A 14,428-nucleotide genomic window follows, 5' to 3' on the forward strand; every position below is an offset into this window, starting at 1 on the left:
CGTTATAACAAATTTTAGCATATATTGAGAGTTCTACTATCGCCAATTGATTGCCATTCTCGTAATCGCATGTACCGGTTGTCTTGATTCGGTGTCAATTATCGGACTATATGGGAACATGCAACCATATGAGGTGATATTCTTCGGTGGAACTAGTTTTGACCTACGTATAAACGTTTGTAAGTTTTCGGAAAAGTGCATATGAATTTAAAGATGATGTATATATATTTTTTCAGAAAACTATTTAAGTATATCGTTTCAAAAACATTGCAACAATTCATATTTCATAGAGAATGCATTACTGCCTAAAGGCAAAATTTACACTTTTAAAAAGGCGAACTAGTAACACTTTGAAGGAAAAAAGGTTTCCTTGCCTTATTTATTTGTATATCTTTCGCACGTTTTGATTAGTATCTGCAGAAATATCGCCATTACCTTATTTCTGGCTTATCATTGATTCGATAATGATATTAACGAAAACTAGTTCAATGGTTTAAAGACCACTAGACGATCACATGCTTTTAGTATTAGATTGTATTATGCAAAAAGAAATTCCCAACTATCTGATTTAATATAAAGTTTTAAGGGAATGGTATCGAAGATAAAGACAAACTCTTTTAATAATTGATACCTGCAAATAGAGAGGCGAACATATTCTACAAACATATTCTACATATTCTACAAACATAAAATATGTTCTAGGCATTTTGAGGTAGTACGAGTGACATTAAGAAATCATAAACATACCCCTTTATTATAAATTATCGTTTATAATTGAGTTCACGTTGTGTGTTTTTTTTTTCATTTGCATTTTAATAGAATTGCGTTGAAAATAATGATATATCCATCATCAAAAACTAAACAATTACACTGTATTTACTCAAAAATTCATGATGATAGAAAGAAAAAATACTTAAAAAAATGCGCACTTCATTCAGCAGTTTAACAAAATTTATGAGGCTTTAACAATGAATATATATTTTGATTGACATATCATTACTTAAAATATTGAAGTATGTTTGCATGAAGCATAAGTCTCTTTAATGTTATGAACTTGTATTTGCCATATTTGCACACACACACATTCCTTTAAAGCTAGAATGAATATTCGAACTGTTAATGTCCAACTTGACCTCTTCAAAATCTAGATAACGCACACCATAGCTTACCATGAAGACAGTGCGGAGTATATAACGACCACATGAAATGAGTATGGATCAATAGAAATTTCGATTCTAATATGGCCGTCCTGCACATCGTAAGTGCCCTCTGTCTTCTTGCGGCATGTAATGCCATATACCTGACCAGGCATACCGACTGTGGTGAGTTTGTTATGTTCATAAAGTTGATACCCACATAGTTTGCTTTGCTTCATGAAAACTGTAGACTGTAAAAATATGCTGCTTATATTTCATACTAGTGGTGATTGCGATTGTAGTATGTATTAACAATGTTTAATTGTATTTTATTTTCCCAATAAAATCGTTCCACATTATTTTTGTTTCGATTAACGTGTCTTCTCATATATTCGCTTGTTATTCTACCAGTGTATAACTCTGTGTAGCTATCTTCAAAGTATCGCAGTCCCAGTACGTGTTCTGGGTATTCGTTCTCTTTTATGGTTTCAAATATGCAATTATTAAATAATATGAAAGATTGTTTTGGTCAGTACCAGATTGTGTCACAATATGCATTATGCAAATGTTATACTACTTTTTCAATATGTTCAATTATTTATAAAGTATCTATTCATATAGTATTTTCCGTTGTCATTTAGTGAATATGTCTTACTTAAAGAGTTATTTACCCAACAAAATTATCAAAATGTATCGCGAGGTTCATGCGTATACGTTTTCGTTTTTATAAATCCCATAACGCCGTATAAAACACGCACATAAATGTATCAAATGGACCTCTCACAACTCAATTTCCAGCGCGTTTGATATTAAAACAACATGGTTCATGTGCTCAACTAACATTCCAATCACGATTACTTTAAAATTTCGAATTGTTTTTGCAAGTAGGCGTTACAAACCGAATGTGTTTAGGTGTAGCCTTTTAATTTCGGTGTTACGCTTGAATATCGAACTTAAAGCGATAATTAATAAAACAATATTGTCGTGCGAAATGTTCTTCTTCAGTTAATTCATACTTTAGTCATTATAAGAAACTGAAGACGTTGTTAAATATATCGTCCATCCTACTTTACTCTTATTGTATATGTATTTCCTTAATCTGTGCTATAAATGCTTGGCCTTCATATTTCAGGAGGCCATGGCACTGTGCACTCCATTCTTTTGGAACCGTGCAACCACGAGCCGTGTGATATACACCTCGGACAGACCTACACCGCTCGCATCAACTTCACAGCAAGTAAGATGTCATGATAGGTTGTGAAAACGGTGTACCAAAGTATAACATACAGAGTTTGCATTTGCATCCAAGATAATTACCAAGTGGGTTGTGCCTTAACCCATTTATGCCTAGCGTCTAGAAAACAGGCATTGGCAAACAGCGTAGACCCAGATGAGATGCCGCATGATGCGGCGTCTCATCAGGGTCTGCGCTGTTTGCTGAAAGGAATTCCTGTAAGAAATAGTCTGCATATAGAAATAAATATACTAGACATCCCTAATTTTGGAAATAAATTGATCCAATATAGAAGGAGGGGAGAGTCCATTAGGCATAAATGAGTTAAGGTGAATACTATTTTAGGATGATACTTTATTTTTGCAAAAGATGATGCATTCAGATATGCTTAATTATTTCAATCATTGTTGTCGCTCGCATTAAGTGGCATCATACTAGAATAAAAAGCTTACCGATAGACAAATATTTAATATAACTTTAATCACCACGTCTTCTACGTTATAGGCGTATCACATTTTTAACAAATCCTTATACTTGATATGTTTTTGAACATATTATGACACCATGTCAAATGTTAACGTAAATTGGTAAAACGATTTAAAAACTAAAAGTTGTGACTTTGGAATTTAAAACAATGTATCAAGTGTTTTCAGACAATATATGCAAATACTGTTCTGTGTATGAATAAGACTGTTGCGCTTGAATTTCAACGAAATTAAAAATATTGTTTGGTGACAGTATACCATAAAATTGTATTATCGTGCCCATGTCAGTTCATGACGGAAACGGATTTTGAAGTTTTAATTCGCTTCAACTATTTTACTTAGAAGTGATAGCTAAAATTTTACATATACATACAAACATATATATTATCTCAACATGATGTGGAATGATACTCGTATTCATGCAATTTGATTCGGCGATAAAGTTGTTTTTGACGTTCAATTAATGAATTCATATATTAACCTTGTTCTGATAAAAAAGGGCATAATGAATGTGTCATCCCAGATTAGCCTGTCATGTCAGGGACGACACTTTCCGCCCAAACTTGATTTTCGGTAAGGAGGGACTTTTTTGAAACTAAAAATACCATAAAAGCGGGAAGTGTCGTCCCTCATAAGCCTGTGCGGACTGCACAGGCTTATCTTGGACGACATTTTACTTACATGCATTATGCCCAGTTTTCTCAGAACTCGACTCATATAAACTAATGCAGATGAAAACAGTCACACGGCTACAAACAAATGCAAGGGGGAGATTGCCGGTTCCTGGGTCGATTTTCCAGTAACTCCAAGCAATGCCTGTGGTACAGGAATCACGTGCCCAATCCACAAGGGAGAAACTTACACTTACACCGCCTCAGTAACCTGCCCAACTGACGCTCCATCGGTACTATTTTTAAATTCACAAAATGCATACTAAAAATGTTCAATGCCCATGCACTATACTTTTGCGTTTGATTCAATGTAAAAAAATGGATAAATGGTATGTAAGATAAGGCGTTTGGTATTGCAATAAACGGAGTGATGTTCTAAAGAATTCTATAGCTCGACATTGTTCTCAATATGTATGCTCATCTATTCACCAGGTTCGCATGGTTGGTCAGTGGAGTGTTTTGGACGACCGGGGACAGAACATGATCTGCTTCAACTTCCCACTTCAGATTGTAAAATAATCCAGTAAACATATCATACATGTACTGACATGTTTTGTTTTTATACAATAAATTAGTATGAAATAAAACATGTCCCATAATTTTAATTTTAATAAAATGTTGTTTTAAATCAACTCCAGTTTGACTTCCTAGTTTTTATTTCAGATATGATCACGCCATTTTCGCCATATTTTACTGATTACCTTATCGCAAATTGAAAAGATATATTTGTAGCACGTTTAATGACGTCCATGAATGATTTCCCCATGATGCCTACGTTTGACAAAAGAAAGCCGAAAAACAAAACGTAAAATAATTTCAAATTTTAATTTTGTTAATATACAAAAACACCATAATAAAAACTCGGCAAATATAAATTATAGTTCACATTAGCTTGGTTTTTTTTTTTATTTGAGCTCTGCATATTATTTTTTATTAAACTGTTTTGTGTCTGATGTTATTGTGAAGATCCTATTCAACAGAAAATGGTTAAATACATGTTAGCATTAAATATGCGACGTATTACTAAGAAGCCACTTGTATTTAAAGGGATCTTTTCACGCTTTGGTAAATTGACAAAATTGAAAAAAGTTGTTTCAGATTCGCAAATTTTCGTTTTAGTTATGATATTTGTGAGGAAACAGTAATACTGAACATTTACCATGGTCTAATATAGCCATTATATGCATCTTTTGACGATTTTAAAACCTAAAAATTATAAAGCGTTGCAACGCGAAACGATTGAATAATTTGGAGAGTTCTGTTTTTGTCGTTAAATTTTGTGAAACTACGAAGATTGCTTATATAAGGTATAAAATACTTCAAGTATATGTACTCGGCGGAATAGCTCAGTAGGCTAAAGCGTTTTTACTTCAGGACTCTGGCAGGACTCCAGGGGTCACTGGTTCGAAACCTGGTCCGGGCAATGTTCTTTTCCTTTTTTTAATTTTATTCTTGATTTTTACTGGAGCTTTTACGATCCAATGTTTACATTTATAAATATAAAGCATTTAATGATTAAGTTAAAAAATGCCAAAATCTGTGAAAAGGCCCCTTTAAATGAGTATACTGTATATTGTGGTTTATGTTTGTCGATTAGTGGTCCATAAAAATAACAATTTGTGCAAAGTCAATTGTTTTGTAGTATTTGGGTAGTCAGTTTTTATGATTCGCAGTTTTTAATCTATAAAACACATTTAGTTTGACGGTATGTAAAAGAATAGACAATTTCTCAATATAAATGTGTCATGTTTTCGCTAACAGGAACCCGATGCGTTGTGCGTATTAAACTGTTGGCTTTCTAACACTATAGACGCCCATTGTTTGCTCAATCTTGAAACTTGCTAATAATGTTTCCCCTGACAACATCCATGTCGAGTTCGAATCTAGGTCACGTGGGTAAAAATGCAGGACACAAGGTCAAATCATTAGAAAAAAAAATCTTAACACAATTGTAACAATCTAGATGAAACACGTATGACTTGATGAAACTTTGTCAGAATGTTTATCTTGACAATATTTAGACAACATTCAAATCTGGGTAAAGTGTGTCAAGGTAATCACTTCAAAAAGTTCCCGCTGAACAAGCCATATTTATGAATTAATCTTGATGAATCTCCGTAAAATGATCATCTTGACAACATTTAGTTTGACTCTGTGCCACGTGTTTCCAACCACTAGTCAGAATCTTACAAAAAGATTGTTAACATTCTAGAAGCCACATTTATGACGAAATCTTAATGGTCAGTAAAGGTTAAACGAATAAACTGTAGCTTACTTACATTAAAAGCCTGAGGCTAATGGAGACCGTTTCTTTGGTGCCTATGGGAGAGCTCTAAATAACTCTCCCAAAATAGGTCGCTATGCGGACAACATATCCGCTTCTTTTTTATTTTTTCTCATACAATATATAATCCAAGTTCATTTTTGGGTAATGTGCATCCAACACAAGCTCTCTGGGTCAAAGATTTGACAAATTGTGTACTTTGAACTCAAGCCACCGCCTAATGGCCATCGTGGCCCTTTTGTTAATGATTAGTTCGAATGGTCGGTTAGTGGAGCGTGTTGGATGACAGAGTAGGATAGATCAATTGTTTCAATTTCCCGTTGTGCATCGTTGGAAACTGATAAGCAATCACACTAGAAACTGTTGACGATTTTTGTTTCAATAAAAAATCGAAACTAAAAGTAACTGTTTGAATCCTACGAATATTTATTAACCCCTAATAAGCTTGCTCTAGGGGCTTGTTATTAATAATAAATCTGCGTTTCTTGGTGTGAATGTAAGGTACATGTGTTTTCCGTGTCATTTAAGGTATGTTAGATCCTTAAAAGGGGAAACAATTCATCATCTTCGCTCCACAGCGTGTCGTATTTCCACGACACAATCAGTCTTTTGTGATGCTATGTGGTAATGAGCGAGCAAAAACAGGAAATGACATCTCGATCTTTTAACTTTAGCTCGGGAAACTTACTATAAATTTGAATAAAATTTGGATCAATAGAAACCTTAAGACAAAATTTAATAAATTTATGTAATTATACGTCAATAATGCAGATACTAAAACACTATTTTCCAACAACGTTAGTATGCGACAGAGTACAAGAGCCGATATTCATGAAAATATTATTAATTATGACACGATAATTCGATCTTTCGCTGAAATCAACAAATATATCGTGTATATGTCCGGCATCCGTCGTCGTTCTTCGCCATTACAGAATTAGCTCGTTACCACTCTGGAGGCCATACGTGTACTCATTCTAGATGAAATTTGGTCAGAATGTTTATTTTGATAATAGGTCGATCAAAGTAAACCTTAACAACCGATAAAATAGATTGCACTTCGTAAAGCATTAATCGTACGGTCCTAGGCTTAATTGCGCCCAATCATATGGATATAATATAGATATGGCCACAAAAAAGTGCATATAATTACAACATGAAAACAGAGAATATATACCAAATATCAAGCTGGTCAATTTTTTCAAAAGTATGTATAAGTCGAGTGGTTTGTGTTCTGCCGTATTCAACGATAGGTGGAGCTTCGGATCCGATACGAAAGATATTTATACATACTCCTTGAATAATTAATCAGCGCAATATTCTCTTTATTATATACCACAAATAACTTAAAAAAAACACATTTGACAAATGTTATTTTAATGAAAGTTACAACACTGACTCCAATGGTGCAGGTATTTAGTTGAATATGACTCGAAAAAATAATGTTAATCACGTCATTTCATGTAAAGCACGTCATCAATCACACGTTCACTACTAGGGTTACAAGAAACAAAATGTTAAAATGGATTCTAAATTCTATGTTTATAAAGTTGCTACACTTGCAAAGAGCTGCAATTTTATGTTATGTGACATTTCCTTTGTTTCTATAATGAAGATTTCGCGTTATAATTTTTGATAGCAACAATGTAAACTAAAAACATCTCAGAATCAAGACAATTTTAAATACGTAATTGTGTTGCACAGTAAGTCAGAAGTAAACTGTCGGATGCACCTCCTTTAAAGTTTGGTTAACAACTCGGTTTAAATGCGTTGATATTGTAGCTGATACTCAGATTGCACAGTTTTGCTTTTAATCGACTTTTAGATAATTGTTTTGTTTACACAAGCTTTGTTGACTTCATTAAAAATAGTCCGGCTAGAATGGTAATACGGAATCGGACAAAAACGAATATAATAATAGGGAATTTTTAGTGTTTTGACTTGTATTTCAATAATAGATAAAGCATGTTTTTAAACAGGTATATAATACAATATATATATATATATATATATATATATATATATATATATATATACATCGGAAATTGTTTGTGCCCTTGTATAATAGACACATTTGCTGATTGATCTACTTTGATTCTGATCTACTGAAGCTGTTGTAGTTGTTGTTTTATGAGTTTGATGATAATGATTATGCCTGAATAAAATGAAACTATACAGTTTTAAGAGCAAAGCAAATAATGGCGTTTTAAAATTATTATAGCATTATTGTTAATGAAAAATCATGCTACGCTAGTAATATATTAACTCGAATTATAGTTATTGGTAATACAAAGCACACATATGTTTATTTCATTTAAACCTGTTCTGTCTGATGCTTACAAATATAAATTTGATATACAAATACCACACTAATGATAACGGAAAAAATGCCTACACGTTTAACGAATGGGATGCAGCTAACGTAACGGGAATATTCATGCTCCACTGTCCGACCATATTATTTGTTTGACTTCAAACAGAACCATCGTAATGACTGTTGAACAAACTTGTAATGCAATAATTATTATTTATCCGCACTTTTTCTTTTCAATTGTGACAAGAAAGGTCACTTTCAAATCTGACATCTTAGTAAATGAATCTTTCCTTTAAAGATGATGTTTTCATGAGTGCAAAAACATTGTTAAACTCCAATAACGGTTAAAATATAGTCTTTGAAAAAACCGCGCATATACAGATTATTGATCTATATGTGGTATTAAGATCTTTGTTCTGCAACATGCTGTCTTATCAGAATAAACATTGCTTTTATCGGTCTAATGCATATTAAAAAACCATACAAAACAGCTTATTGTTTTTTTACCTCTTAAATTAACCATGATTTTTTACCTTGCAAGCCTGTTCAAATTTATGACAAGCTGGCACTTTAATTCATTACTTTAAATCATAGGCATACGTCAAATGACGAGTAAGATCTCTGGAACAAAGGAAGAACAAAGATCGAACAAAACGCACACTTAGCTGCCTCGAAATTTCCCTTATGATCGCCGATATGAATCTTCTTTTGTCCAAAAAAATCATCTATGGCGAGCTGAAGCATGTCCAACGGTCCCATCGTAGGCAAAAAATTCTTCGAAGATACTCTCAAAGTCTAACTGAACGCCTTTGCAATCAATCCAGACACATGGGAATAATCCGCTAGGAATCGCACCACCTTGCGCTCTTCCATCTACAAAGGCCACAAAACGTATGAGGCGAACAGTAAGGAAGAAGCAAGTACGAAAGTCCCTTGCTACCAACCGTCCTGGAAAGGTCCCGCTCTTTCCATGTCCCATGTGTTCGAGAACATTCCGTGTCAGGATCGGTAGTAATAGCCATCTTCGCACACAAAGACAAAACATTCCCTGTCCCAGGGTTCAGATTACTAGAGTGGTCCTCGTCGAGTCGAACAACAACAGCGAACGTCAATCAATCGTTGCAAGTGGCTTTCAGTCGTTCAGAAATGTTTATACCATAAGCTACGATACGTGAATATTCGTGACAGTTCGTAGTAGTTCGTAAACCATCGAAAAGATTCGTTAATCTCCAGTCCCATATAAGCACGGATTGACTCGGAAGTCCCGATAATTTTGGAATCATTATAGCGGCCTACCTGAAACTTCACAAGTCGGAATACACAAACTTGTAATATAACACAATAGGTGCATCAAGAGGTATGCGAAATAGCGCAAAAACGAGAGTAGAACATAATATTGGCTAGATCAATATCGTATAAATGCGCATCGGCTTACGAGTATATTTTATAGTTCATGTATACAAATTACCAGAAACTTATGAAACTCGTTATTAGTGCAATACCGTAATGCAGATGAACACATTAAATAATCACGTCATTTCGTGTTACGAGCTCATCTTCAGCAAGTTACATTTACGCAGTAAAGTCACTCAACGACTTTCTGGCACATTCGTCAGATAATACATTAAACATAACACAGTGTACTATGGAATCGTATGGGATGTGTAAATTATATGTTTTATAACGACTCTTTGGTACCCTTAATTCCTTAACGATTTTAAAATTTATTTCGAAATAAATATAACAGCATGTCGTCAATTGCAGTGTCGCAAATCAGGTTTTTAAAATATAAAGCCATGCAGCATGTTATTTATATATCATACTCATTTAATCATCTAAGATCAACTTTGTTGACAGATGAGAATGGTGGGAAAATTGATGTTGCGTGACGACCACCTTTTTTGTTTTGATTATCTCATATCAGTCAAACACTAGAACCATGTGATGTCCTTCTTTTCATGTGTTTTAGTCAAAAGAGTAGTCGTGTGTATTTTCGAAAAATAAAGAATGGAAATAAGGGTACGATGTCGCTTATTTCATGAACATCTCGATTATTATATCACGACAGGGTTCACTTATGATATATTATTAAAAATTTCGCTTAGTTTAGTTTTAAAATCAGTCAGCTGATATTTTATATCTGAATAAAAATAATGGTCATGTATAATCCTGTTATCGTTGATGCTGTGTATATCATGTTTCCTGATAAAGATATTCAGAAATTTACATTAAAGCGGGACTGGTACAAATCTTACCTTACAAACCGCAAACAAAAAGTTGTTCTCCCAAACGCAGAATCCAATTGGTCTCATATCAACGCTGGAGTACCCCAGGGCTCTATTTTAGGGCCTCTGCTTTTTTAATCTGTATTAATGATATTGCTCTAGATATTAAAGCCAACATCAGGTTATTTGCCGACGACACAAGCCTTTATGTTGTAGTCGACAATCCAGTCCACGCTGCAGCTACACTTAACTCCGATCTCGAAAGAATCAACAAATGGGCTAAAACATGGCTTGTCTGTTTCAATTCTAAAAAAAACGGAGTCAATGATTATAAGTCGCAAGACAAGCACAATTCAACATCCCCCTGTATATATGAATAACGTCCCAATTAGCGAAGTAACAAAACATGAACACCTAGTGCTCTACTTTACTAAAGACCTTAAATAGGGAACACATATTGAGTACATTGTTAATAAGGCCTACACAAGAATAAACATTATGAAAAAGTTTAAATTTAGTTTAGACCGTTCCTCATTGGAAACCATCTACTTATCATTTATACGTCCTTTACTCGAATTTGGCGATGTCATTTACGACAACTGCTCATTACAAGACCAAGAAACGTTAGAAAGCGTCCAAATTGAGGCTGCACGAATAGTCACAGGTGCCACGAAATAAGTCTCAATTCAAAAGCTTATGGAAGAGGTCGGATGGAAAACACTAAGCAATCGTAGAGCAAAACATAAACTCATTCTTTTTTTACAAAATGAATATCAACCTAACCCCATCTTATCTTTCTGACTTGTGTCCACCCATGAATACCAACGACCGCTATAATTTAAGGAATTCTCACACATTTTACACCCCAAGAGCTAGAACTGCGCTCTACTTCAACTCTTTTATCCCATCAACTACTCGTGCTTACAATAGCCTTCCAACCGAAATCTCGAACGCAACATCCATCATCTCAATTAAACAAGAGGGCCATGATGGCCCTGAATCGCTCACCTGACTAACCAAATACAATCCCAACCCAGATTTTATCAAGATAAACATTCTGAACAAAGTTCATAAAGATTGGATGAAAACTGTGACCTCTATTGTCTACACATGGTTTTAATATTATTTGACATAGTGACCTAGTTTTTGACCCCAGATGACCCAAATACAATCCCAACCCAGATTTCATCAAGATAAACATTCTGATCAAATTTATAAAGATTGGATGAAAACTGTGACCTCTATTGTCTACACAAGGTTTTTCTATTATTTGACCTAGTGACCTAGTTTTTGACCCCAGATGACCCAAATACAATCCCAATCAAGATTTCATCAAGATAAACATTCTAACCAAATTTCATAAAGATTTGATGAATTCTGTGACCTCTATTGTCTATACAAGGTTTATCTATTATTTGACCTAGTGACCTAGTTTTTGACCTAGTGACCTAGTTTTTGACCCCAGATGACCCAAATACCATTCCAACCCAGATTTCATCAAGATAAACATTCTGACCAAATTTCATAAAGATTGGATAAAAACTGCGACCTCTATTGTCTACACAAGGTTTTTCTATTATTTGACATAGTTGTTGACCTAGTGACCTAGTTTTTGACCCCAGATGACCAAAATACAATCCCAACCCAGATTTTATCAAGATAAACATTCTGACCAAAATTCATAAAGATTGGATGAAAACTGTGACCTCTACTGTCTACACAACGTTTTTCTACTATTTGACCTAGTTTTTGACCTAGTGACCTAGTTTTTGACCCCAGATGGCCAAAATATCATCCATACCCAGATTTCATCAAGATAAACATTCTGACCAAATTTCATAAAGATTGGATGAAAACTGATACCTCTTCTATCTACACAAGGTTTTTTTATTATTAGACCTAGTTTTTGACCTAGTGACCTAGTATTTTACCCCAGATGACCCAAATACAATCCCAACCCAGATTTTATCAAGATAAATATTCTGACCAAATTTCATAAAGATTGGATAAAAAACTGCGACCTCTATTGTCTACACAAGGTTTTTATATTATTTGACCTATTATGTGAACTAGTTTTTGACCTAGTGACCTAGTTTTTGATCCCAGATGACCCTAATACAATCCCAACCCAGATTTTATCAAAATAAACATCTTGACCAAATTTCATAGAGATTGGATGAAAACTGTGCGCTCTACTGTCTACACAAACAAATTGTTGACGGACGCACACACACACACACACACGCACACACAACGGACGCCGGACATCACACGGTCACATAAGCTCACCATGTCACTTCGTGGCAGGTGAGCTAAAAAGGTCTTCCATCAGTGGTCAAAATTCCAAAATACTATCACTATGAAATTCTTGAGTTTACTATTTAAAATGGAATGTACGAGATAATCTGGCATTAAACAGCGACGAGAAAAGAAGGAAGTATACAGTAATTGATAAGAGTTGCGCTGATACGGATGCATTGTGGAATCGATCAAGTTGGGATTATGCGAGTCTATGCGTGAGAAAAAGTGTTCAGCAATGAAATAAATGTCGTTATCCATGACTTTATAGGTTTTTTCTTAAAGAGTCATAACGGACCAAAATAACGTCATAAGTAACGTACAGAGGGGGCTCATCTTTCTACGTTTTGTAATTTGTCATGTCGGCAAAATTGTTGCTCAATAATTTTAAGAAAGTAATTAAAATATTAGATACACATAACACACATGTACATGATTCTAGGCTAGTTATTATCTAGCAAGGAAACCAACATTCTAAAGATGGTTGCCATTGCAGGAACCAATTGCGAAAGAAAAAGAGACATATTGTTGTTATTTTGTCTAAGTTATCTCTATAACATAACTATTAGGATGAACAGTGCACCCACAATTCGACCCGTGCTTTAAGACACACTCTTTATAAATTTGAATGGGTTTTGTTCATTTCAAACGTGCGATACAAAAAGCTGTAACATAATTTTGAAAACTGAGTCGCGTCTTAGATTATGCAATAGCGTACAAATTCAGTGCCTTCAGCGCTTTGATTCTTCATGCTCGTGGAACGACTTACAATAAGCTTAGTTTATCTTCCAGGTCAATCCACATATTACTGTGTATATTATTCATGTAATGCATTCCGAAATAAATATGTTTAAACCAAAGCGGGACTGCACGATTTTGTCAAATATTTATGAATTGTTTTAAAATGTGTAAAAAAAAACTTATAATACGTATAATTTTATTTAAATTAAAATAAAAGTTAAAAAGAAGATGTGTCGAAAAATACGAAATAAGCCAGATATGTAATTCTGAAATCGAAAATGTCTGTACAGTCGAATTCGCCAGCATGTATATCATGCATGTACGATGTGAATCAAAAATTAGTTGTACGGATCATTTTTAATTTCCTGCAACGATATCTATTTATACGACACACAAACACTAACTCCGATCCTAATAAAAAAAGACGAATGCTTCGGTTATTGTAGGAAAATATGTACGAAATATCTTTGTCACAATCGGCTCGGGGCGCTAATTTGTCTTTGCTGCATTTTATGAAATTCGTCTTCAATGTATATTTTTTTGTCTATTATGTGTTATTGTAACATATGTAATCAATATATTGCAATTTAACACATATAAAAATCGCGCAGTCCCGCTTTAACACTATTTGATATGGTGGCTGATTTCATCTGTATATACGTGTGTGAAGTAAGCCAATTTAGCCTATTTACTCAATTTAGCCTATTTAGCCGGTAAAGTACATAGGTTGATACATACATCATTTTTAGACAATTTAGCTTATTAAGCTGAAATTTTAAGTTTAGTAAGCCTATTTAGCAGGTTTGGTACATACTTTCAGAATATATTTCACAAAACGAATATGATTGTGAATTATTCCCATGGCGAGTGGGTATGCACCTTTAAGGGCCCATTTTGGACAAACAAGAGTTTTCCCGCGGAAACGACCTAGTGCACGCTGAACTTCCGTCGGCTGCCTGTCGGGCTGATCTAGCTTCGGCCCGGGGTTTTAATTAGGGTAGGTGTCACGTACAGCCTTTTTAGCGTATCATGCTCTATGT

The 14,428-nt window shown here is 34.4% G+C and overlaps 1 protein-coding gene across 1 annotated transcript; it reads left to right on the forward strand.

Moving 5' to 3' along the window:
• The first annotated feature begins 1,153 nt into the window (after nt 1-1,153).
• LOC127874930 (NPC intracellular cholesterol transporter 2-like) lies at nt 1,154-4,158 on the forward strand. Its single transcript, XM_052419624.1, has 4 exons — nt 1,154-1,322; nt 2,269-2,373; nt 3,587-3,759; nt 3,959-4,158. The coding sequence occupies exons 1-4, from the start codon at nt 1,241-1,243 to the stop codon at nt 4,043-4,045; spliced, it is 447 nt and encodes a 148-aa protein (XP_052275584.1). The 5' UTR covers nt 1,154-1,240; the 3' UTR covers nt 4,046-4,158.
• Nucleotides 4,159-14,428: the final 10,270 nt, after the last annotated feature.

This window comes from Dreissena polymorpha, chromosome 3 (genome assembly GCF_020536995.1).
Source record: "Dreissena polymorpha isolate Duluth1 chromosome 3, UMN_Dpol_1.0, whole genome shotgun sequence".
In the NCBI taxonomy this organism is placed as follows: domain Eukaryota; kingdom Metazoa; phylum Mollusca; class Bivalvia; order Myida; family Dreissenidae; genus Dreissena; species Dreissena polymorpha.